This window comes from Carassius auratus, chromosome 27 (genome assembly GCF_003368295.1).
Source record: "Carassius auratus strain Wakin chromosome 27, ASM336829v1, whole genome shotgun sequence".
Lineage (NCBI taxonomy): Eukaryota > Metazoa > Chordata > Actinopteri > Cypriniformes > Cyprinidae > Carassius > Carassius auratus.
In genome coordinates this window covers 2,208,708-2,232,710 of record NC_039269.1, presented here as the reverse complement: position 1 = coordinate 2,232,710, position 24,003 = coordinate 2,208,708, and the positions used below count along the sequence as shown (strand labels likewise).

General features: G+C 37.9%; 1 protein-coding gene across 2 annotated transcripts in view; it reads right to left on the bottom strand.

Moving 5' to 3' along the window:
• Positions 1-203: 203 nt before the first annotated feature.
• The window catches only part of LOC113045053 (unconventional myosin-X-like), a 39,869-nt gene continuing 16,069 nt past the window's right edge, over positions 204-24,003 (bottom strand). Inside the window, exons 4-41 of one of the 2 annotated variants that reach the window (XM_026205178.1) lie at positions 21,842-22,029; positions 20,145-20,282; positions 19,933-20,057; positions 19,791-19,804; positions 19,586-19,670; positions 18,788-18,891; positions 17,401-17,530; positions 17,144-17,262; positions 16,492-16,638; positions 16,297-16,397; positions 16,111-16,177; positions 15,933-16,025; positions 15,661-15,729; positions 15,060-15,142; positions 14,880-14,988; positions 14,231-14,311; positions 11,559-11,683; positions 10,849-10,963; positions 10,484-10,590; positions 10,163-10,387; positions 10,022-10,061; positions 8,812-9,744; positions 7,945-8,065; positions 7,361-7,604; positions 7,024-7,119; positions 6,753-6,846; positions 6,602-6,657; positions 6,269-6,411; positions 5,696-5,887; positions 5,459-5,616; positions 5,240-5,378; positions 4,868-5,168; positions 4,021-4,228; positions 3,801-3,937; positions 3,352-3,469; positions 1,939-2,394; positions 1,666-1,857; positions 204-909 (exon numbers count right to left, since the gene is read on the bottom strand). In XM_026205178.1, coding sequence (XP_026060963.1) covers positions 808-909; positions 1,666-1,857; positions 1,939-2,394; positions 3,352-3,469; positions 3,801-3,937; positions 4,021-4,228; positions 4,868-5,168; positions 5,240-5,378; positions 5,459-5,616; positions 5,696-5,887; positions 6,269-6,411; positions 6,602-6,657; positions 6,753-6,846; positions 7,024-7,119; positions 7,361-7,604; positions 7,945-8,065; positions 8,812-9,744; positions 10,022-10,061; positions 10,163-10,387; positions 10,484-10,590; positions 10,849-10,963; positions 11,559-11,683; positions 14,231-14,311; positions 14,880-14,988; positions 15,060-15,142; positions 15,661-15,729; positions 15,933-16,025; positions 16,111-16,177; positions 16,297-16,397; positions 16,492-16,638; positions 17,144-17,262; positions 17,401-17,530; positions 18,788-18,891; positions 19,586-19,670; positions 19,791-19,804; positions 19,933-20,057; positions 20,145-20,282; positions 21,842-22,029 — 5,955 coding nt within the window. In that variant the 3' untranslated portion in view covers positions 204-807. The remainder of the gene's footprint in view (positions 910-1,665; positions 1,858-1,938; positions 2,395-3,351; positions 3,470-3,800; positions 3,938-4,020; positions 4,229-4,867; positions 5,169-5,239; positions 5,379-5,458; positions 5,617-5,695; positions 5,888-6,268; positions 6,412-6,601; positions 6,658-6,752; positions 6,847-7,023; positions 7,120-7,360; positions 7,605-7,944; positions 8,066-8,811; positions 9,745-10,021; positions 10,062-10,162; positions 10,388-10,483; positions 10,591-10,848; positions 10,964-11,558; positions 11,684-14,230; positions 14,312-14,879; positions 14,989-15,059; positions 15,143-15,660; positions 15,730-15,932; positions 16,026-16,110; positions 16,178-16,296; positions 16,398-16,491; positions 16,639-17,143; positions 17,263-17,400; positions 17,531-18,787; positions 18,892-19,585; positions 19,671-19,790; positions 19,805-19,932; positions 20,058-20,144; positions 20,283-21,841; positions 22,030-24,003) is intronic. The other variant, XM_026205179.1, reaches the window with a different exon arrangement.

The following is a 24,003-nucleotide window of genomic DNA, read 5'->3' as shown; positions in this document are numbered from 1 at the left end:
TCCATCTGGACACATTGCGATTCTGTTCTTGAAACTTGACTTCTGATTACAGCCTTCCAGCGTTCGTGCTAGCTGATTAGCATAGCCTACAAAAGATTCATTCAGATGTCCCAGAGATGTAAAAAGTGTTAAATGAGAAGGTCTTCTGTCAGAGAAACCCCACAGAGCAAACTTGAATGAACATTTGAATGAATGTAAGAGTCTTTGAATTTTGTTATATTTATTGCCTATAAACAAATGCACAGTAAAGATACAAAATGAAAAAGATTTTCCTGTTGTTTTAGTGTTTTTATAGTCTTACAGTAGAAAAATATCAGGACCAGAGGGAGTAAATCCAATAGTATTATCACAATCCTGCAGTTCAACAGAAAAGGTTTATAAAATATACAGCTCCTCAGAAATATATAACATACATTATAAACATTGCACATATATAACAGACTTAAAGGGCATATGTGTGCATATTTCTGTGTGTGTGTGTTTTTTTAAAGGCACTGGATTTGAGTGCTGGTTATTTTGGACTGGACTTTCTGCCTGCAGAATTCCAAAGAAATGCAACTGGACTGGACTTAAAATGTTGGGCTCAGTGAACAGACGTGTGTGTTGCACAGTTTCAAGCACAACAACTCAATGTGTGTCTGTGGGAACATGATAGTGTCTGTCGTGAAAGTGTCTCATATTGTCTTTGGTTTTTTGCACTCAGCATTAAAGGGTCACTTTTTTGTGAATTCGTAATTAAACTGTCCATGTTGATGAGGCTTAACCTCAAAGGCACATTTAGGAGAAGTGTTTGTCAGCAGTGAGAGATCACCAGTTGCTGCCGTGGCTGCTGATGGATTGACAAGTGCTGAAACGCTTCTTCACTATTAGACTGATGTATGCCTTCATGAGCTTTGCAATGTCCATCACCTACAGAGACAAACACAAAGGAATCCAGTGTTGTTTTAGTATCATTGATATACTGTTACAGTTTTTATGAATGTTTTAATTTTTTATAGACATATATTTTATTTATTTCTATTGCCATTTATTTGTCTTTATATTTTATTTGTATTTTATAGTTATTTCAAGTTAAGCTGAACACAGCGAGAAATGTTGCTCTTGCAACTATCTAAAATAAAATGTTACAGTTATGTATTTGATTTCAGTCAATGTCTGATTTATTTAACACATTTTTCATTTTCATTCATTCAGGCCTTTCATAGTGACCAAAAGATAACCAAACAAACAGATAGATAAAATAAAACAATGACTGTCTTTTAATATTTTCTGAAGTTACTGTGAGGAGTGTTTTCTTGGGTGTTATGGGTGGTTCTTAATGGGAAATGCTAGACACTGACAAAGCATTATTAGTATATAACTGTATTTGTATCATTTTTATTTTCTGAAACACATAACTGCATTTGTATGCGTTATAACTGCCATTCCATCACTCTGACACATGACAGTGTTTTCTGATTCATTTTTTGAGCAGATTTGTTTTTCAATGAACCTGTTAAACTTATTTCACAAGCCACCCTGAATGATTCATACATGAATGGACTGATTTTAGCTGCAATTCCTGAGCTAAAAACTCACTGAAGTGTAGATTGATTCGATTGAATCTTGAATTAATTTAGGGTTGTTAGATGTAGAAGCATGCAAGTAAAAATGTAAAGTTTGTACCATGTTGGTGTTGAAGAGCAGCTCTCGTCCCTCCACGCTGATCTTGTAGATGCTTGGCTGTGGTGCACCGAAGGACAGAATGACCTCGTAGGGAAACAGCTCCAGAGGCCACGCCTCCCCACGCTTGTACACACACACTCCCTTACGACTTACACCCAACCACAGCTCTCCAGGATACACACCGTCCAAACACTAATGAACAAAGAGAACTTGTTCAGCGACACTGCTTTGCTGATGGATCATGTGTGTGTGTGTGTGAGTGTGTGTGCTCACCTCCACATCAAACAGTGTTGATCCATATCCCTGCCACTCCTTGACTAGACTCATGTATTTTTTCATGGCTTGGTCCTGTTCCATCCCCTGCAGTTTACGCCATTTCTCAACCAAACAACTTCTCAGCCCCGCCTTCTCATCTTGCAGCCACACCTCTATGGCTGCAGGCCCCTCCCCTTGTCGCTGTCGCCCCAGTGACCCTCGGAAGCTCCGCCTCAGTGTGCCTTCCAGAAAACTACCTCTCTTTCTTTCTGTGGATGGCGTAGCAGGTGCAAAGCACCGTGCGGATTGCTGTACTCGAGCGCGCAGGCGGTCCATAGGGAACACTTGCTCCAACTCAGGCAAGGCACTCTGGGAAGTGTAGTCTCCCAACAGATACTGAAGCCGAAGAGCAGCCAGAAACTGCAAAGTCTCTTCTGGAGCGGGATACTGACCTCTAATGACAGCTTCATGGGCCTGAGAGAGAGAGAAAGAGACACTGAAACTGCATAAGTGAAACACTGACAGCAAAGAAATCACTCTAAAGATCTGTTAGATCCATTTTTTAATGGATATCATTTTTGTGCATGCATTCTTATAGGGTAGTTCACCCAAAAAAATATAATTCTGTCTGCATTAACTCACCCTGAAGTTATTCCAAGCCTAAATGAGTATGACTTTCTTTTGCTGAGCACAAAAGGGGCTCATCACTTGACGGTAGCCATTTATTTCCATAGTATGGAATTAAATACTATGGAAGTAAATGGCTGCTGTGAACTGTTTGGTTGCCAGCTTTCTTCAAAATATCTTCTTTTGTGCTCAACAGAAGAAAGAGACTCATACAGGTTCGGAAAAACTTGAAGGTGACTGTCAGATTTTTGGGTGAACTATCGATTTAAGTGTGTATTTCTGTATAATGAACAGAATAAAACAGAATGCATGGAACTCATGATACATTTTTTTTACAGTCATGACACATATAACAAAATGGGCTATAAATGTAAGATTCTGAAAACATTGAGAAAATGCATTTGTTTGCCTATCCACATGCATCAAAAATAGAAATATAGTATTGGTGACTTTTAAAGCCACTTTTTGTAATTACTAAACATTTTTTTCAGCTGACACAATGCAATGTATATTTGAATGTGATTAAACAATTAATATAATTAATTAAATTCATTTCTGGCACTGGAGAACCCCCAGCACTGCATATTTTTGGTGTCTCTTATCTGACACACACATTCAAAATCTTCACTAATGAGACGATGAGATGAATCAGGTGTGTTTGAATGGGAGACATCTAAAATGTGCAGTGTTGGGGGCTGTCCAGGACCAGGATTGGGAACCGCTGTATTAAATTAATACAATTTTAACTAATCGAAAGCCATTTTTTTATGTGATTTGAGGCCAGATATTAAAGTGAAATCAAACCTGCTCAAACATGAATGCAAACTCCACACTGTCAGCAGGAACGCACTCAGGCTCTGAGAAACAGAAGAGCTTGAAATAAAACTTCCAGCTCTCTCCTTCCTGTCCTTTATTTGCCAACCTGAATGAGGGAAATAGGGAGAAAACAAATAAAATGTAATCGAGGTGTAATATGTGTGTAATATGAAGCATAAAATCTCTCTAGAGTACCCAACAGAAATGACACCAGCGATGAGGAGCAACCCACTCTTTTTTTTAAGCCAATCCGAAAGCACTTTCTGCCTCTCATGTTTTAGAAGGCAAAGTTTGAAATCATTTTATAGCACCTTTAAATCATTTTACATCAGATTAGGTGTGCTATGGTTCAACAATTGTGGTTTTAACTGTATACATTTAGTACTTTATAATTATTTTTCTATATATGTATATAATTGTAGGGGATGGAGACTCACTTCTCAAATTTAGCGAGGACGTCGGCCACCACAGTCCTGCTCTCTATGGCTCGGTCTGTATTGGCATTGTGTTCAAACAAAGCAAACATGTTCTTACAATCCTCCATTGAGAGACCCTTCAGCAGCTTCTCAACCACCTGGAGACCATCAGACACACACATGTACAGGGTAACGTGCTTCTGCAGCTCACATGTAAATGTGTGTGGATGTGTTTACGCACCTCTCCCGCAGTTGTGTGTGAGTTAATGGTGATTTTGCAGGACCCGCCACCGTGGCAGTAAACTGTCGATGTCATTTCCTGTCTGCTCAGAATGGCCCTCAGCTCCTCCTGTGAAGGAACGTATTCGCGTCCACGAACGTGCCGCAAGGCATCTTGGGAGAAGCCAGCATACCGTTCCATCTCAGTGCCTGGGTACAGCTCACGAGTCCTGAGCAGAAAATCAGTCTAATCAGTTGTGACATGGTTAAATCTTGCCCTCTAGGATGCAGAATATATCAGAAAACTTTCATTCATCAGTTGTGTATTTCCACAAATTATTATTTTTTTGAGTACCTTTGTTGCCATCTAAGTCTCAATTAAAGTTAATCGTTAAAAAACGATAAAATTATTTAATAACACTATTACATGTAATCTTAAGTGAATCAATTATTAATTTTATACTGTAATTTATAATCTTGAGGTCTAAATATATTTGTTTTTCATTTTTAGTGTTTTATTATTTTTTTATTTTAATGTCGATCCTTAAAATCTTATCATTTGATGAGACTGTCAAAAGTTTTACACAAAAACAACTACAGAAAATATAAAGATTAAATGAAAAATACAATATTTATTAATTATCAATGTTTAATAGTAGGACAGATTTGCTGCATAATATATTTTTATGGAAACCATGATCTCTCTCTCTTTTTTTTCAGGATTCTTTGATTAATATTTTAAATGTAAGTGTGGTAGTGTACTGTGCAGAAAACAAGAAATGATCTTATATTATCTAATTTCTCTCTTTTAACCTTACATCAGTAAGAACAAAATACTCCAAATACACACACACAAAATTCTCACTGACCTTTTTAAGTGAAATTTCAGGTATTTAAGAATACTTCTGGAGGCGGGGCTAAATGTGCAGCACATGCAAGCTATGATTCGCCAGCCACAAATGTGGGCGGGGCCAGCAGGCTTTGGGTGGTGTATTGTCTGTTTGATGAGCTGGCAGAAGAGTTCATCTCTTAGGGGTCGTAGGTCATGAGCCGTCTGCAGGAGCCCCTGAATCTGAGGGATGGGATTGTCCTCGGTCTCTAGCTGATGAAGGATATTGAAGAGCTTGAGGGCCTCAGCCTGCAGCGTGCCGTAACTTCTCCCTTTGTCAGCTAAAAACATGCATATGAAGTGATTATGAAGTTTAGGGTGCATTTGAGAATGTGTGTGTATGTCTGCGTACGTGTGTTTTGCTCACAGCTTTGCTGTGCGTCTCCATAGGGTAAAGGCAGGAGGGCTGTATGTAGAGGGTGGTGTGTGTAACGCAGTATTGGGTTCCTCTTGTAGATCTGCTCCACCACCTCCGAATTCAGACAGTTCTCCTGAAATCAAATGATTACAACAGTGATTCAAGTAATTTATGTTACAAAACCATGAGTGTATGTGCATATGTGTGTGTTACCTTGATGTCTTGAATAAGTTGCTGTGTTGGTGTATCCATGAGTGCTTTGCTGTCGATGACAGTCTGTACAGCGCTGGCCCAACGACTAGCCTCCGTCTGCAGCTTAGAATACAGTCGATATGAATGCTTACGACCAAACACGCTGACGTTCCAGTAGCCTAGATACAAACAAATATAGGTTAGAGTCTGAGAAAAATGTAAAGGTCGGTCGGTTGTTGTTTATATGTGTGTGCTGACCAGTCTCTCTGAAGACTCTCTCATCAGGAACGGTCACGGAGCAGAGGCTGTTGAGCACTAAAGAGCCCAGTTTAAGTGCATTTCTCTCTGAGCTTTTATAATAATCCACAGAATTGTGAGTCAGCACAAACCAGCGCTTCTTCAGCTTAAGATTCCCACGACTGCTGCCCCGAATCTCTTTATACAGCCAACCTGGAGAGAGAAACAGACAGGAAGAGATCAGAGACATTTTCAAATGTAACATTTAAATTCCAAAGGCCTCCTAACATGGTGCTGTTGATTTGGAAGTGAACATTATAACATGCAATTTTACTCTGTTTGTCCCAATAATAAATAACCATATTCTTCAAAAATCCTGGTCAAGTAAGCTTTGCATATTACATATATAATTTTGAACTCAAAAATATTCTTAATGCTATTTTTATATTAAGCATTAAAAAATGGATAAAATATTAAATAAAACGATATAAGGTCAAATTAAATAATTAGAATAAAAATACGATGAACTGAATTTAAAAATAATTTTAAGACAATCCATAAACAACTGAGAAGGACTTTTGAATTGCCTCTCACCCCTGATGATGAACTCTTGTCCCTGCACACGTGTGTCTCCTTTCGTGCGTTGGAGCAATGTAATCCAGTGATGCATTTCTTCTGCTGATTCAGCCATGCAGTGTAGCACACGATGGGCTGTGATGATAACAAAGGCATTTGGCCTGGACAGAGAGAAAAAAAAAAGCAGAAACATTAAAAAAAGATATTTAAAAAATTATATAAAAAAAGAAAAGTGCTGTTCTCCAATCCACTAAACTGCCTTTTAAAAGATTTGTAAAAAAAAAAACAAAAAAACAAGCCGGTGTGAAAAAGTGTGCATATAAATGTGTGTGTGTGTGTGTTTGTGTTTACCTTTCTGGGTTGTCAGAGGCACATACAGAATCAATCATTCCCACGTCCAAAGTGCCCTATAAAAAAAACACAAACATCTTTTCTAAATATCTTATGAGCCATCTGCAAATTTGTGTGTGTGTGAGTGTGTGTGTCTGTGTGTAATACTTACCACAGCATTTTGAGGATTTGCTTGTTCATCATGCATCTCTCGAATTTCCTGTTCTGTCGACATGTGCACCTGACTCAACACGCTGAACCAATGACTGCACACAACACAGATATTAATCAAAAACCTCAGTTTAACAGTTCTACACATTTATGAAATAACAGCAAAGCTTGAAGCATATGGTTTATATATATATATATATATATATATATATATATACACACACACACACACACACACATACACACACTGTGTGTAAAACAAACACACTTACCTGGAATCTTCTGCAGTTTCTGCAACAAGATGGTATGTTCTCCCTGGCATGACAATGTCAATCCCATTCTCCTTCCCTGTTACGTCAATAATCTCTCTAATAAAACCACACAAAATGAAAGGGAAATAAATAAATATCCATACATAGAATAAATTATGATTTGCTGTCTTTTATGTACTTTTTCAAATCAAACATAAAAAAAACAGATTTAAAAGAAAATTACTTTATATACAATATTTGTATTTTTGATTGACAAGTTTAGCATGACTGTAGAACTCCAGTTCCAGTGTCACACTGAGTATGACCTGAAACCTTTGAGCACTTCCTGAGGTCTTACTTTGCTTCATGCATGTCCAGCATGCCTTTCATGCGCTCCTCTGTGTCGTTCTCGTAGTAGATGAGTTTGCTCTGTCGCATGACAAACCAGCGGCGTCTCCAGTTGCGTCGAGAGAGTGTAGAGGAGCCTCCGCCCTTCTTCAGCAGCCAGCCTTGTTTGAGCGCCTCCTGTCTGCTCCTGAACCACAGAAATGTTTCATCCTTCAGCACACACCAACGACGCTTCCAGGAGTTCAGCAGGCCACCTGCAACACGTGTGATGATGACAAAGGTCATAGATATGTCTAGACTTTCCTTAATGAAATGCTGCAACAGGTTCAGGGTAGACAGGGTGTTAAATTCTGCTAACAATTTAAAAGGAAACTTTAATTTCAAAAATGTAAACATAAAAAAGCAAAGTTAGAAAATGCACCTATAGCTGAAATAAGCTACAAATGTTAAGTTTTTGCTCCTTCAAGTTTACTGCATAAATGTTTGGAAAGAAGAGAAAGTAATATGAGTTTCAATATATTCTCTATCAGGCTCTGAAATCAAACAAACAGAATGAAGAAAGAGGTGTTGAGAGAGGAGTGGCCAACTATTTACCTTTAATATAAAGGAAACTGTGGAAGTATGGGAGAGTGACGGAGCTATAAACAGAATCCCGCCGGAAAGACGATTCATCGTCAGTGTCAAACCTATCAAAGTCATCTTCACTGTCCTCAAACTGAGGGAGAGAAACACAAGGATACACAATCAGCACAATCATGTGAAAATGCACAAATGCATGCTTCTGAAGTCATGATGTGGCATTTATAAACCAATTTATTTCACTAATGTGATGTACACTACCATTTAAAAATTTGGGATCTGTAAGATTTTTTTAATGATTTTGAAAGAAATATATTATTCTCAACAAGGCTGCATTTATTTGATCAAAAATTCAAATGCAAAAAGAAAAAAACTAAATATTTTTACAGTTTAAAAGAACCATTTACTATTTTAATATATTTTAAATTGTAATTGTAATTTTCAGCAGCCATTACTCTAGTCTGCAGTGTTTATTTGAAATAAAAAAGTTTTGTAAATTTATGGTCACTCTAAGTCTTTGCAGAAAAATTATTTTTAAAATTAATTTTCTTAAAAAAACCATACACTCTTGAACAGCAGTGTGTTTAAGAGTGAAACAGGATATTCAGCAAGTGAATTTTTCCATTGTATTAATGATGACTTAAGGAATTCACTTGAAAAGAACAGATGATTCCGAACCAAATTACTGTATTTTAAAGCATACAAATGCATCTACATGCACAGAGAAATCATGCACAATAAGACCAGGAACATGTGCCAACTGTCAAATATTTTTGACAAATATGCTTAACAGGAACACTCAGAATCTCTATATAAATCTGACATGTACAGAATGTATCTATCATATGAATGAATCTTATTGAATGTGTGTTAAAAACTCACAGAAGACTGTTGCCCCTCCGAGCTGAAACGATACGCCCCTGAGCTGACACTGGTGCTGGTTGCCAAGGAGCTGCGTTGGTCACGTGACCAGTGGTCATTGTGAGGCGGAAGGCTGGGAGGCCACATGATGATTCCTCCTTCATCATAATCATCTGCATCGTAATCCGAATCTTCATCGGGAGGGATTAGCTCCGCCTCCTCTTCCTGAACAGCGTGAGAGTAGGTGGAGCCACTGCTGGAGAGCGGAGCATGATAAACTAAGGGTGTGATAATGGGCAGGGCAGGGGGCAGAGGCATACGGTCGTTTGCATAAGGATCCTCCTCTGAGGAATCATCGCTGGTGCGGATTCCACTGGTGCGCTGGCCGTCAGAGTGGCCATGCTCGCTGGGGTTAGGAGAGTCTTTAAACCCGTCTTCGTCCACTCCCAGGCCTTCATCCACCTCATCTTCCTCACCTCTGGCTCCCTCCTGCTGTGAGCCACCAGACCCTCCCAGCGAGCTTTCGATGTTACGCACACACTCGTCGATCTCATCAAAGTTGAGCGAGGTAAGGAACTGCTGTGCAGCCTTGCAGGCCTCCTCTTCTAGCCTGCGCAGCTCCTGATCACGCAGCCACTGCAGGCGATGCAACGACTGTGCAGTTAGACTCTGCTCTTGAGCCTCTTTCTGTCGCTGCAGACCTTCAATCTCACGCTCTAAACGCAAGATCTCCTCCACCTGTGTTGCCTGGTTTGTCTCTCCTTCAAACACCTCATCAAACACCTGCTCCACCAGTGACTTCTCTGCTATAGAGAAGGGTACAGGGTCCTCTGGTGGGTCGTTCTGAAGGGGAATACTCTCTGGTACAATACTGTCTGGTGTGGCTCTCTCGACTAAGAAATCTTGAATCTGCTCAATTGTATTTTTTTCCTCTAATCTTCGAGCTTCCTCTGCCTGTGTGGAACAAATAGAAAAGCCTGTGTTACACAACATTCTACACAGACTTGGATATCACTTTAATATCACATGAATGTTGCACTGAAACCAACAGTAATTAAAAGGAAAATGAACCTATTTTTAAACAAATTAGCAAATGAACAATAATATACATTGCTTTCACTGACAATACTTCATAATTACAAAACTAAAGCCGTGTTCACACCAAGAACGATAACTATAAAGACATACAGACAAACAGATAGATAGACAGACAGAAAGATATTTCACTTACTGCTTGTGCTAGGAGCTCCAACTCCATGCGTTGTCTCTCTCTGATTAAGAAAATAAAAAATCTCAAGCAAATCAGAAACTTAGAAACAAACCATAAAAATATAAACATAGACATAATAATAAAAGCAATTTAACCGCTTACCTCTCCAGTGCCTCTTGCTCTTCTCTTCGTCTCTTCTCTTCTTCCTCCCTCTTCCTCTTCTCCTCTAGAAGTTGAATGTAGAGCCGTCGTGCCCTTTGCCCTCTGAGCCTCTTCTGCAGGGTGATGGTGGCCCAGCGTGTCATCTGGAAGCGCCGCCGCCAATACAGTGCACGGTAGTTTTTCTGAATAACAACAATGCACTGCAACAATCGCCTGTACTGCCTCCTATAACCAGCAGAGGGCAGAGAGACAATAACAGAGGGAGTACATGAGAGCTGCCACCAACTGGAAGTGTGAATATGCATGTGTATGTGTGTTTACCGTGCTCTGTATCCCAGTATATGAGCTTGAATAATTGAAGCCGCTTTGAGCACTTCTGTTTCTCTCTGCTTCTCTAACCGCAGCTCCAAACTTTCTCTCATAAAGACCTAAAAAAAAACAATGTATAGACCTCATTATTCACATAGTATCATGACTGATTTAGAGTGACTGATCTGATCCTGCAAAAAAAAAAATTCCCTTTGCTTATGTATTATCCTCTTCAGCATTCTGGGTGGCAGATGCAATAAAAAAGTTAATGGACACCTATGTTTTGGTGTTGTAACCAACCAAAAGTATTTCATGCCATCTACCAACACAGATACACATCAAAATGAATATCCAGAGAACATGATGTTGTTGCTCACTTTGGTTTTTCCCAGCTGCCATTCAGCGCTGCTGTTGTCATACTGCTGCAGCAGGCGGAGGCACCGCCCCTTTGGGTCATCTGACAAAGCCAAATCCCTCAGCAAGACATAGTACCTGAAGAATAAAAAATAAAACAGTGATTAAACTGTCCTGCAAAAGTGGTTCACAATAAGGAAGTCTGAACACAAGAGTTTCTGTCAGCAAACATCGTGAATCTATTGATTTCAATGGAGACTGATGCAATGTCATGTGACCACAATTTGGGAAATGTTTTGTTGCACATCCGTGGACCAGTGAGATTTGCAGACTAATCCAATTCTGCATAATATCAAACTGACCTGGCTCTATCCACAGACAAAAAACAGCTATTACTTTTTTAAATGTCAACATTGTGCATGACTTTCTGCCCAATTATAGCACACTTACCCATCATTTGATTATTATTCAAAATGCTATCATGAACAATAGAAAATACAGGAAAAGCAGAAGTAATAGCACTATCACTAAGAATTAAATGCATTCTAGTTTCATTTACTTGAAAACAATGTTAAATTACTAAATTTAACTATACGAGAAGTGGTGTTGTAAAAACTTAAACTTGAATTTCTTGTTTTCACATAAAAAAGGACATAACATTCCAAAATGAAAAAGTTTCAGAACAAATCCGTTTTTAGCAAGAATATGAGTTTATAGTGTTTGGGGGACAAACCTGGAACTGAAATCCTTGAACGTTCTCCGAACCGGAAAACCAGAACGTCTGATTTTAACGGTCTCCAACATCCCAGAATATCTCAACTGGTTGAGGACTACAGACTGCTCAAACTGATTGGGCATCTGCAAAAGAAAGACAGTAACATTGTAGCAATTTAAATCAGTACAGTTTCTTCACTGTTCTATTTAAAAACCGTTCTAAATCTAAATTAGCTGGATTGAACCTGCTTTCAAATATAGATTGGTTGAGCTATGAGTGGTTTCATTCTTCAAACACACTAAGTGGGCCATCAACACTCGCTCTCCCCCTGAGCTGTGACCCTGTGTGGGGGTGAGGTCGGAAACGGGGCACTGTAATCCCCGCTTCTAAATGTCATCTCTGTGGAAGGAGGAATGAACCAGAATGAAATTGAGATGAGGAGATGAGTGGTGAATGAGCTCTGTGAGAGCAAGGTCAATACCAACACACACACACACACACACACACACACACACACACACACAACACAATCATTCATTACAGTCAGAGGCACATTAACATACTAATACATGCAGCACAAGCCACTGAACGCAGACAGGATCAATGTCAGAGCACTTCATGGGGGAGGGACATCTCTCTTTAATCGGCTCCCAGAAAAACAAATACTACCCACATATAAAATATTGAAGGGAGAGTTCACCCCAAAATTGCAATGATTTAGTGACCCATATGTTGTTCCAAACCTGATGAATGTGTGTTTTTCAAAGACTGAAAGTCACAGGGGACCAATGTTGTTTTGGACCCCACTGGCTCTTGCTTTATGGTCAAAAACAGTTCTTAAAAATGACTTATTTTATGCTCCAGAGAAGAACAAGGGATTAACAACAAAGACAAGAGGATTAACAAATTAGAAGACAATTGACATTTTTGGCTGAACTATCCCTTTAAGAAACAAGTGTAAACAACTTTCATAAATCTGCTGTTTAATAAGCAAACTTTGAGAAAAATCATCATTATCCAACAGGTAAACATATCTGACAACTCATATAATTAAATACTATTTCAAAACAGTCAAATAGATATTCAAACATCTGGAAAAGCTTTCACCATCTGTCTAAACACCACTACATCAGTTCTGTTCTTCAGCAGCAACAATTTAACCATCTGAAAGTTGACTTTATATAATATATGAACTCTTACTGTATAGTAAAGTGTTCTTTCTCATCCTGTGACCGACAGCAGCTCTGAGCGAGTGTATGTCCACAACGAACCAGCGATCGACTGGTCAGCTCACACACACACCCACCCCCAACCTCTCACTCTCATTCACACACTGCTGGTTGCCATAGAGATCAGACCCATGCTGGGCTAATTTGTGTTCAAAGGGGGAGGGGGGTGTTGGAACGAAATGCATTGTGGGCAGAAAAGGGGCAAAAGTCACCCCAGCTGTTTACATTCAAATAAAGATGGGGAACAACAGGACAACATACTAAAACATACTAAAATACAAAACACAGAAAGAGACATTGAGAGGCAGATACAGTTTGAAGATGTAAATGACTGTAAATTTGTTTATTAAATATTGTATAAAATATTGTATATTTATATTATATATTATTATTGTATATATTATTTTACAGTTTTTACTTTATACTGAAGAATGATTTTAAATATAACTTATTAAATTTATAGATAAAAATAGAAAACAGATGATTTGATAGATGTTAAACATGAGAGATGACATTTATCAGATGCTTAATTTTTGTTTATTATAATTTATCTAAATTTAATTCACTACAATAACAATAAAAAAGAACAGACAAATAGAACATTTCAAGTAAATTCAAACTTACTTATTTGAGAAAAAGGAAAAAACAATAATTAATTTTGTTATCAAATGTACCGGTTTGATTTCTCTTTGTATTTTCTTATGATTTTTTCAAAATATTATTCTGTACTGTATATGAATAATCAGAAAGTAAACAGACTTGTCACATAAGTACCTTTGAATTAATGAGTTAGTTTATTAATTTAGTTTTTAATTATAATTTTATTTAATATTGTACATTAATAATTTGCTTGCTTTTTCTTCTGCTGTTTTTAAATATTATTATATATTCTTTACTCGTGACTTCTGCACAAGGCAAAATTTACATATTGATTTACTTGCATTGATGTGTTTAAAGCACAGTCTGAAAGCATAAGTAGAATGGAACAGAATTGATGTGTCCCATTAACACCTCAGCACTGACCTTAAACAACTGAACAAGTAAGAACTAACATACGCAAAACACACGCGTCTGATATCTGCTGTAGAGTTAATGGGCAGCCTGCTGAATGGCCTCGGGTCCAATGCAATCTGAATAGAAAAGTCTGTAGAGCATGTATATGTGTGTGTGTGTGGCTCTCTCTCAAAGGAGTCTTATATCTTCACACAGAGTTTATGATGTGTAAGCTCCTTCTGTCACTACTGATGAAAACATGGAGAGATAAACATCTATACAGAGTATCTTCATCTGATAGTGTGTTATAGATGTCCGCTCTTGAACTCGGCCAATAAATGTGACCAGACCCGACTGATATTCTTTCAAAGCCTGAATACAACACAAAGTGACTCAAACTCAGCTCAATTAGTTCATATGCTTTTGTGTGTGTGTGTGTGTGTGTGTGTGTGTGTGTGTGACACATACCTTGCTATTGTTGGGTTTAATGCATCGTACAAAGAATGGATTGGAGGCACTAAGGGTGGACATCAGGGAGTGCAATGAATTCTGGGTAGACAGAAATGAATAATCTATTACAAAATTGTAAAATGTTTTATACACTTAATCTACTAACTAATATTTTGTGTTAGTTTATTATAATTTTCAACACCATGCTAAAGTTTTCAGACTATGAGCCATTCCCACTTCTCATAAAGGACTGATTATGGAATGGTTCTTTTGTATTGCAAACATGATACTTGACTCTGAACTGCTGCTAATCATTATTCTTTTGTCTAAAATATTCTGACAATTGGGGCCCGTCTCACACCTAGATTGCCTACACTTCTTCATTTCAGCGTTGTTTTGTTTAGGGGATAGTCGCAAGCGTCGCGACACATGTTTACATTAATCTACACCCCGCCTCCAGCAGCAGGGGTGTTGGAAAGTTTGGAAACAGTATACCAGCCTTTTTGAACTTCTTTTTGCCCCGAAAAAAAACTTAGTTTGAAGTATATCCGGGCTGTGAGAGTGTAAGAGTAAAAAAATTAATCAAAAATCTTGTTACCTTCACTTTCATTCAAATTAAGCTTTTGTTTACCTGCTCTAAAGCATTATGGGAGTTGTAGTTTCTTACCTTAAATTGGGAGCTAACAGTAGGTCTGCGATACTTTGAGCCGCACTTGACAGTGTCCTGCCCAGTCCAGGTGTTCACTCTCTCAAAAAGATCATACACAAAATCCAACCTGAGAGAACAGGAATGTGTGAACAAATGACCTCACAGAGAACAGTTACACAAATACACACACACACACACCTGCTCTCTCTGAGTAAGTTGAGAATATCATCTCTGAAAGTGTCTCTGTTTTTCTCCAGGATTCCTCTGACATCATACACAACCTGGAGACAAAAAGCAGGATGTTAACCTGAAACACGACACCCGTAATGCTGATGTTGAACACATTTTGGTCTCTTTCTCCAGTATATACCACAACACATGATATATGTAATGCACGGACTACACTTTTCTTTATTTATTTCTAATGAAACTTTGCCACACAAAAGTACTAAAAACAACAAAAAAAGTTTTATATTCAGATGCAACATATATTTAAATAAAAATGCACCAATGTTTATCTCATAACAATATCAAAACTGACATAAAAATCATATGATCACCAACTTAGTGCGTAGAAATTAACAGTGTATGAAAAGTCTGTTTAGTCATATTTCATAGAACACCACCTATCACGAAACTTGACCTATTATGAGATCTATACACTGTACCTATTTTGAAATATTAGACTGCATTTGATATATGAGCAAAATATAACAGATTTTTGAAACATGCTTACAATTGCTAATTTACTTACATATACTGTTAATATAATAAAAACTTAGTAGACAGGGTGCTGTACCTCTCCTGCATAGTGCTTGATTCCAAACTGATGAACTGCAACACGAGGCTTAACATAGAACTGATTTCTCTAATAAGACAAAGAGAGACACATATTAGTGATTATAATACAGCAGTTCCCATATTCAGGGTGGATTCTGTGCCAAATATTCAAATCTGTGGTGGATCAAAAGTTTGTTCAGGGTGTTCCATTTGGCTACATTCTAGCATAGAGCTCTTGATCATGCAAACCTGATGCCCTTAAAAAAATGATGCTCTCTGTGTATGACTTACAGAATGCTGGCTATGGAGTTTCTCCAGCAATGTGTCATCAGTGCCTTTAGGAAAATGACTCTCCTCATTCACCAGAGCAAGCAAACCCAGCTTCTGCAGAGAAAACACATGCACAGAAAGACTCAGATATAGAACATCAGAATGTTTTCAGTGTTTTTGAGTGGGACTGTGTTTGTACCTTCTCTATGAGATCAAGGCACTCTCCATTATCCATCCAGTTGACATCATCCCAGACCAGCCCTTCTCTATGAACACAAATACACAGACAGAAATAAAATGGCATAGGATTAGATGTTTGCCATGTGCGTCAGTTGCATATGAATTGCGTTTTGGTTGGTGATGTGCACCATGTGTAATGACATACTTGTTGTACTCAAGTTGCTCTAGAGAGAAAATGTGCTTGTTGAAATACTCCTGCAGCTTCTCATTTGCATAGTTAATGTTAAACTGCTCAAACCGGTTCACCTGAGACCAAGAAAGAAAATCAAGCAGAAAGAATAAAATAACTCATAACTAGTAGGTTCAAATCTGCCATAAAACTCACTGCAATGACTCTCACCTCAAAGTTCTCAAAGCCGAAGATGTCCAGGATGCCGATGGATCGGAAGTCTTCACTGCCATTGATACGGCTATTCAATTTACGAATAATCCAAGTGAAGCACTGAGAGTAGAGAGCCATCGCCATAGAGTCCCTCGAGTCCACCGCCTGATGCACACACAGACATATTTGTCTTCAACGAGAAAATATGATATATCCTTACAGTGATAAAAAGGATGAAGTGAGGAAGTTGAAATGACTATTAATACAATGCAGTTACACGTGAAGTCCTCTAGAGGGAGGGAGAGATTCTAGACATGTTTTGGTGAGTACAGAAGTATTTGGATAAAAACTATGCTGTTTTCACTAGGGTTGCAAAGGGGTGAAAAATTTCAGGCATATTTCTAAAAGTTTCTAAAAAATCCTGGAAAGTTTCCTAAAATTCTGGAATGCTTCCAGAAATATTCCACCTCTTAGCAACCCTGATTTTCAGGTGAGACTTCATTGTTCATAAGCTATCTCACTGTTGAGCTTCTTTGAATATATCTCTCAATATTTTTCTTGCACCTAACAGTAATATAGTGGCACTGAATTTACATTTTGTGTAAATATTGTGTTAAGAAGTGAAGTTGTGGTGTTTGATGGGAAACTTTGTATTTAACACCCCTGTTACCTGCTCTACAGTGAGAGGTGTGCTGATTTCTTCTCCTCTGAGGATCATGGATCTGTGGGTCAAAACTTCAGCCAGCTGGGCACTATCCAACCCCAAAAGATCGGAAGCTTTACTGAGAGCTAAACAAACACATATTTTACTTTCATACATTTATATACTGTAAATGGAATGCAATTAACATCAGCAGATTACAGTAAACAACTCAAAAATTCCAACAATCGTGAGAAAAACAGAGCGGAGAGTGGAGGAGCGCTCACCTGATTTAGAGCAGACCTGTGCTCCACCTGCCGTTAGAAAATCTATGTTTCCCACATGCAAGATTCCTGAAAGGAGCCTCAAAACCTCCTTGATGTTCTCTTCTCCAAACTGCATTGTCCTCAGAGCATTCTAGCACAAAACACAGCCAAACAGCATTAAAACACAAGTGAATCTATTTATACGTAATACTGAAGTATTAATATACTTAAGGTTGGAGTAATGGCTCCTGAAAACTTGCTTTGACATCATCGGAATAAATAAAATGTTTAAATATATTAAAATAGAAAATAGTTATTTTAAATGTTATTAATACTATTTCACAATATTCCAGTTTCAGTTGTATTTTTGATCAAATAAATAGAGCATTAGAGACTTTCTCCAATAACATTAAAATTAGTACTGACCACAAACCTGAAGTTATAAATAGTAGAGTAATACTGTATACTTTCGGTCTATAAGTCGCACCTGAGTATAAGTCGCATCAGTCCAAAAATAAGTCATGATGAGGAAAAAAACATATATAAGTCGCATTTATTTAGAACCAAGAACCAAGAGAAAACATTACCGTCTCCAGCCTCGAGAGGGCGCTGTATGTCTTCAGTGTAGACCTCTTGTGGCTGGAGAAGGTAATGTTTTCTCTTGGTTCTTTTCTCTGGGTTCATGTCAAATTAATTTTCATAAATAAGTCGCACCTGACTATAGGTCGCAGGACCAGCCAAACTATGAAAAAAGTGTGACTTATAGTCCAGAAAATACGGTACTAAAGCCCCTTTCACACTGCACGTCGGACCCGCAATATTCCCGTAACATTGCCTGGTCGCCTTCTGTGTGAAAGCAACCACGTCCCGGAATTGATTACCGAATTGAACCCGGGTCGGGGACCTAGTAACATTGCGGTAATCGATCCGGAACGAGCGATGTGTGAACAAAAGCCAGATCTAATTCTGTATCAAAGTGATGACGCGCGTTATCGTGCGACTCTTTTACCGGCTGTTTTGAAGGAAGATCAACATTCGCGACGAAAACGTAGTTTAGAGTTCCTCACTTTCCGCGCTGACGCCGAGATCGTTTGCTTGCTTCAGTTAAAGTATAACGTGCCAAGCGTTGTCGACTCGTACATTACACGTCACGCGCTGATGTCACGTGTCGTTACGGGATCTTCAAGGGTTGTGTGTGAAAGCACGCACATATACCGGGTCATCACTGGCAGTGTGAAAGTGCCAAATCTAGCGACCAGGGAACAATTACAGGAACACTTTACCCCTGTATTTGCCGGAATGGCAGTGTGAAAGGGGCTTAAGAGAGTAGTGCAGTTGGTTGATGCTGTACAGTACAGCAGTGGAGTGTGTGTTAATGAACTTTAGAGTGATGTTGTGATTGTCTTACCAGCACTTCCTGAAAAGTCTCGGTGTCATTAATGGCTTTGTCCTTCACACATCCTGACTGACCCAGATAATGAAAGCCCTCCGGAGGGGTTAGGGAGAACGACTCTGTGAGAAAAAGAGTGAGAGCGATAAACACAGATCTTAAACAAACTGATACTGTGTCACAAACAGCACTGATTCACTGTGATACTATGACTTTCTGACCTCTCAGTCTCATTTGAGAGTGACATCAGCCAAAGCTGAATTCTGGCTTAGGTGACTAAACTGAAACAGGCATGAATAATGACACAGTTTGGCACATTATGAGGCTCAACACGAAGCCTGTAATCTCTTCTTTGTCATATTTCTAGCTGAAATGGATTTAAAAGGAATTACATTCTCGTCTTACTATGATTATTGATAGGTTGCACACTGGAAGCAAGTTGAATAAAAAAAAAAAAAAAACATGGCAAAAAATTTCATTAAACAATTTGAAAAAATACAACTTATGTACTAAAATATTCAAAACTGAAATAGAATGAAAAACAAAAACTAACAATAGAAAATAAAAACAAATGCTAAATATAAATAAAATCTATAATAGTGTCTAAGTGATACTAAAACTTCACTGGTGTTAACAAAACCTACATTCATTTGTATCATCTGTTTTTGCAGATTAATCTTTTTCATAGCACCCTCTTTAGGATGTAATACTTATATAAGGCCCTTTTGAAGGGCAAGAAGTCTTCAGTCTCAATACAAGGGTTAAAAAGATGCTTCAAACAGCAATCTGTGGACAATTTAGACTGCCCAGACTCACCCCTCTGTTCTGCGCTGGTTCCAGCCAGCAGAGCGTAGAATATGTGATAATTTCGTTCCCCGGGATTTTGACGCACAACACGATTCTGAGGCAAACACAGACAATTAAAGAGTCCAACAAAGACATGATTAGTGACCCACATAAATCAAACACACACAGAGAGAGAATCATACAGGCAAAACTTTCATGAATATGAGAAACTCACCTTTTCTAAAAGGTCTGTGTGTTGAAAATATAAAGTCAAGGCAAATACAGAAAGAGGCACCATAACAGTACAAGTAATGAAATAAAGCTTCAGAGATGAACTAACAGTTGACACATCCAGACAAAGCCCAAACAGAGGATACAGTCTGTGATTCTTCCACCCTGGATGTTTCCATGCTGGCTGAAATGAAGCTGGATGAATTTCCCAAAGCGACTAGAGTTGTTATTATGAACGGTTTTAGCATTTCCAAATGCTTCCATTATTGGACTACAGAGACAGAAAGATGGGTAAATTCATGTATATGAGTGAGCACACTGTGTATATAGATTGTGTTTATTTGTTATATGAACAAACCTGCTCTCCACAATTGCCTCCTCTACATGAGATGATGCTCTCTTTGCAGTTGAGAGCACCACACTTTGCTGACTCATTGCAGACAGAAAGCGCAGAATCATCTTCGTGCTCTCAGTTTTACCTGCTCCACTCTCCCCACTGATACACACAGAGATGATTATTAGCTGAAAGAGTTGTAATGAGCTGATGTTGCCAGCAGAGGGCAGTTACTTTCTGACTCTTATTCAAGTAGTCTTTCGAGATGCAAGCTTTACAGGCACAATACATGCACACTACCATTGAAAAGTTTGGGGTCAGTAATATTACTTTTATTCATCGAAGACACATTCAATTGATAAAAAGTTACATTTAACTGACATAAAAAACTGAGCACTAAATCAGCATATTAGAACAATTTATAAAAGATCACTAAAGACTGGAGTAATGCTGGAGAAAATTCAGCTTTGCATCCCAGTAATAAATGCATAAATTTTTATATATATTAGAAAACAGTTCTTTTAAAATGCAATAATAATTCATATTATTACCTTTTTAACTGTGTTTTGATCAAATGAGAGCAGCCATGTTGAGCATAAGAGACTTTTTTTGTTAATACATTAAAAATCTTACTTATCCAAAACTTTTGAACAAGCAATGAATTTAAGACACTTTCAGTTTTAGTCAAACTACTGGTAATTATGAGGTGTTTAATATCTATGCAGGTATGAGGTTTGCCAAAAATGTAGACACGTTTAAAAACAGTTTAAACTGTGAAGGCATTAAACGAATAGTAAATTTAATTCATAAAATCATTATACAAGGTCAAAAACTACGCAGTTGCACTGGCCAAAATAAAAATTTTAAGGCCAATACAGACATTTAAAATACGTAAAACAAGACACTTTTTTTAATGCTAGAATCATTTTATATTTATATTCATTTATGTAATATATCTAAGTTTTAACAACAGAAAAATATATTTGTGCATTAGAGAACTGTCATAGGACACATGCCATATAATTGAAATGTGAAAGTAACATTAGAAATTATGCTATCAAGCATTTCATCCATGTGCAAAGTTACTTTCAACCTTGTGTTTGTGTTGGACCACTTGCCCTTTTCATAAGGCAAGGCTTGTTTGTGCTCGCTGTGGTTTCATCCTGCAGGTTTGGGAGTTTGTAGGTATTGGATTTCCACTGAAATTCTTTGTTGTGGTTTGCAAAAATGGCAGAAGAAAGCGTTCCTGTATTGTGTGTTGCTACAGCACGAGTTTAAGAAGTACTCTTCAGTTTCTACCTCGATTTCTGCACAGTAAGAAAAAAAGCCTGTCTTCTTTTGGTAGCCCTATCAATGTCCACATGTTTGCTGAGTCTGTACATACTCAGGGCTTTTCTTAGTCTAGGCTTGGCCGCAGCGGTCAGGTATTCTGCCAATTTGTATTCTCTATGTCAGCTCTGACTAAAGTCGATGAGAGATCTGCTGTGCAGAGAACAAACACAGCAGTCTGGCACCTTTAACCTCTGCATGCTTGTGTAATGAGTGCTGTCAGGCAGCCATGAGTTTGACCTCACACCTTAGCGAGAGGTCAGAGGTGAGGGTTAAGGTCAAGGCAGAAAACTTTATAGTCAGACTGTCTGAAAATTACAAGAAAATGAGGCCTGCAGAAACCACTGGCTTGTTAAATGCACAATTACGTACAACGCAGTACAGGAACGTACCTGATGAGCACACACTGGTTGTTGGAGCGCTTCCACAGCGACCTGTAGCACTCATTAGCAATGGCATAGATGTGAGGAGGAATTTCGCCCAGGTGATGTCGACTGTATTGCTCTATGGCTGTGGCATCATATAGATTTGATAGAGTCTGATAAGGGTTTACAGCTGCTAAAATAGAGCCGATGTATGTCTGCAAATAGAGACAGAAGAGAAAAAAAAACTCATTAAGTGAATAACCACATTTTATAAACACCCTCTGCGTGTCTGAGCATGTGCACACGTGCTTTGGCGTCTCCTGACCAATTTTTTTTTAAACCACAGATGCAAATGGATTGGATTGGTTGTTGAGATGTTTTGATTTGAATGCCAAATAAGTGCAAATTGGCATCTAAACGGTCAAATGTTCAGGTGAGTTTAGGACTTGTGACACACTCCTGCATCTCTCTTACCATATTGTATGCACGCTCATAAATGTACAACTGAAGATGAAATTTGAATTTATGACATTACACCAGATGTAAACTACATGCTGCATGTGTAATGGTAAATGTGCATACAAAACATTGCAGAATTTCTTTTTTGCTAATTCTAAAGGTGCTTAAAATGATTGATTAAAATTCTGTCATTATCTACACACCCTCATTTTGCATCAAAATGTTATTCTCTAGAACATAAAATAAATTATAAATATAAAAACAATTTTGTCCATACAATATAAATCAATGGGATCTAGTGTAGTTTTTTGGATCCTATACTGATGTTCATTATATGGACACAAAAACTTTTGAAACATTCAAATTCTATTTCTTCTTTTGCTTTGCAGAAGAAAGAAACAATAAACACTGATTAAAGTTTTCATCAAGTTCATTTCAAGTCTCTTTTGAATGCAATGTCTGTCAAAATATACTTTTTCCCACAGAATACATAAAGGATGATCGTTTAAATGAACTTTGCATGTTTCGTTTGTGAGGTTTGTCCAGTCAAATCAGAGATGAGTTTACACACTAAGTTGTATAGTTATATTAATATCGGACTGTAATTCAGTAAGAGACAGATGGAAACAGAAGTACAGTGCAGTAAGAAGTTTTAAAGCAGACATTTAGCTGTCAGTATGTGGTCCTCAGAAGGGGAAAGCCTTCCTATTGAGTCACAGGTGTTATCAGTTTGCTCTGAATGGGCTGGCGGGATTCCCCGCTCTATTCTAGTATGGGAAAAATGAAGTCAATATTGTAAAACACACACACACACACACACACACACAAATAAAAAACCTACCCATTTTAAAACTGAGGAGCACTATTGTCTAGGATAGGATTATCTAGGAGACTGAATATGTGCTTGGAATGGAATACTATTACGCTCCTAACCCTAACTCCTAATGCACATTATAGTTCGTCTACTGCATAAAAAGAAGAATTTAAAAGTACAAGATAAATGATTTTTTCATTTATCAATTTCAATGATCAATTTAATTCAGAAAGTGCCATACTTTGCACTTTTAAAGGTACTGTTAAATCCGAAATCCTGGTCAACATTTGGATATATTTTAAAATAGGGAATAAATTATAATGACGATTTTCGTTTCAAGCTGACTTTTTTTTTACATTTTGAAAATATCTTGTGGTCAATAATCAGATCAAGTAAACAGTATTGTAGGATACACTCATCATATACAATACATTCTGTACATATTATAAATACTGAATACCTTTATTTCATACCATTTCGAACATCTAACAAACATGATTTGGAGCGACTGTGAGTTTTTACATTTTTAGATGAAATGTATGCTAACAATAAATAGTGCTCATAAAAGCTATAAAGATATTATTTTCACTTGGGACCCGGAAACAGTATTTGTTATTGTACGCCTTATCAAGCAGATAGCCATGGACTTCCTGAACAAGGCTTGGACAATGGTTAATTTAGGAAAGCACACTACTCATGCTATTTCAGCCATATAAAGAAACAGCAGGAATAGTAAGAGCAAGCAAGTACTGAATTCAGCCAATCAAAGTGTGACACACTGCCACAGTAAAAACCCCCAGATGCCCCTGCGAGGGTTTAATCTCCATAAGTGCTACCTTAGAAATGCAATGAAGGTCTACAGCAGCCATGTCCTTCCCATAAACTCCCCTGGGTGTGTCTGCAAATGTATGTAACA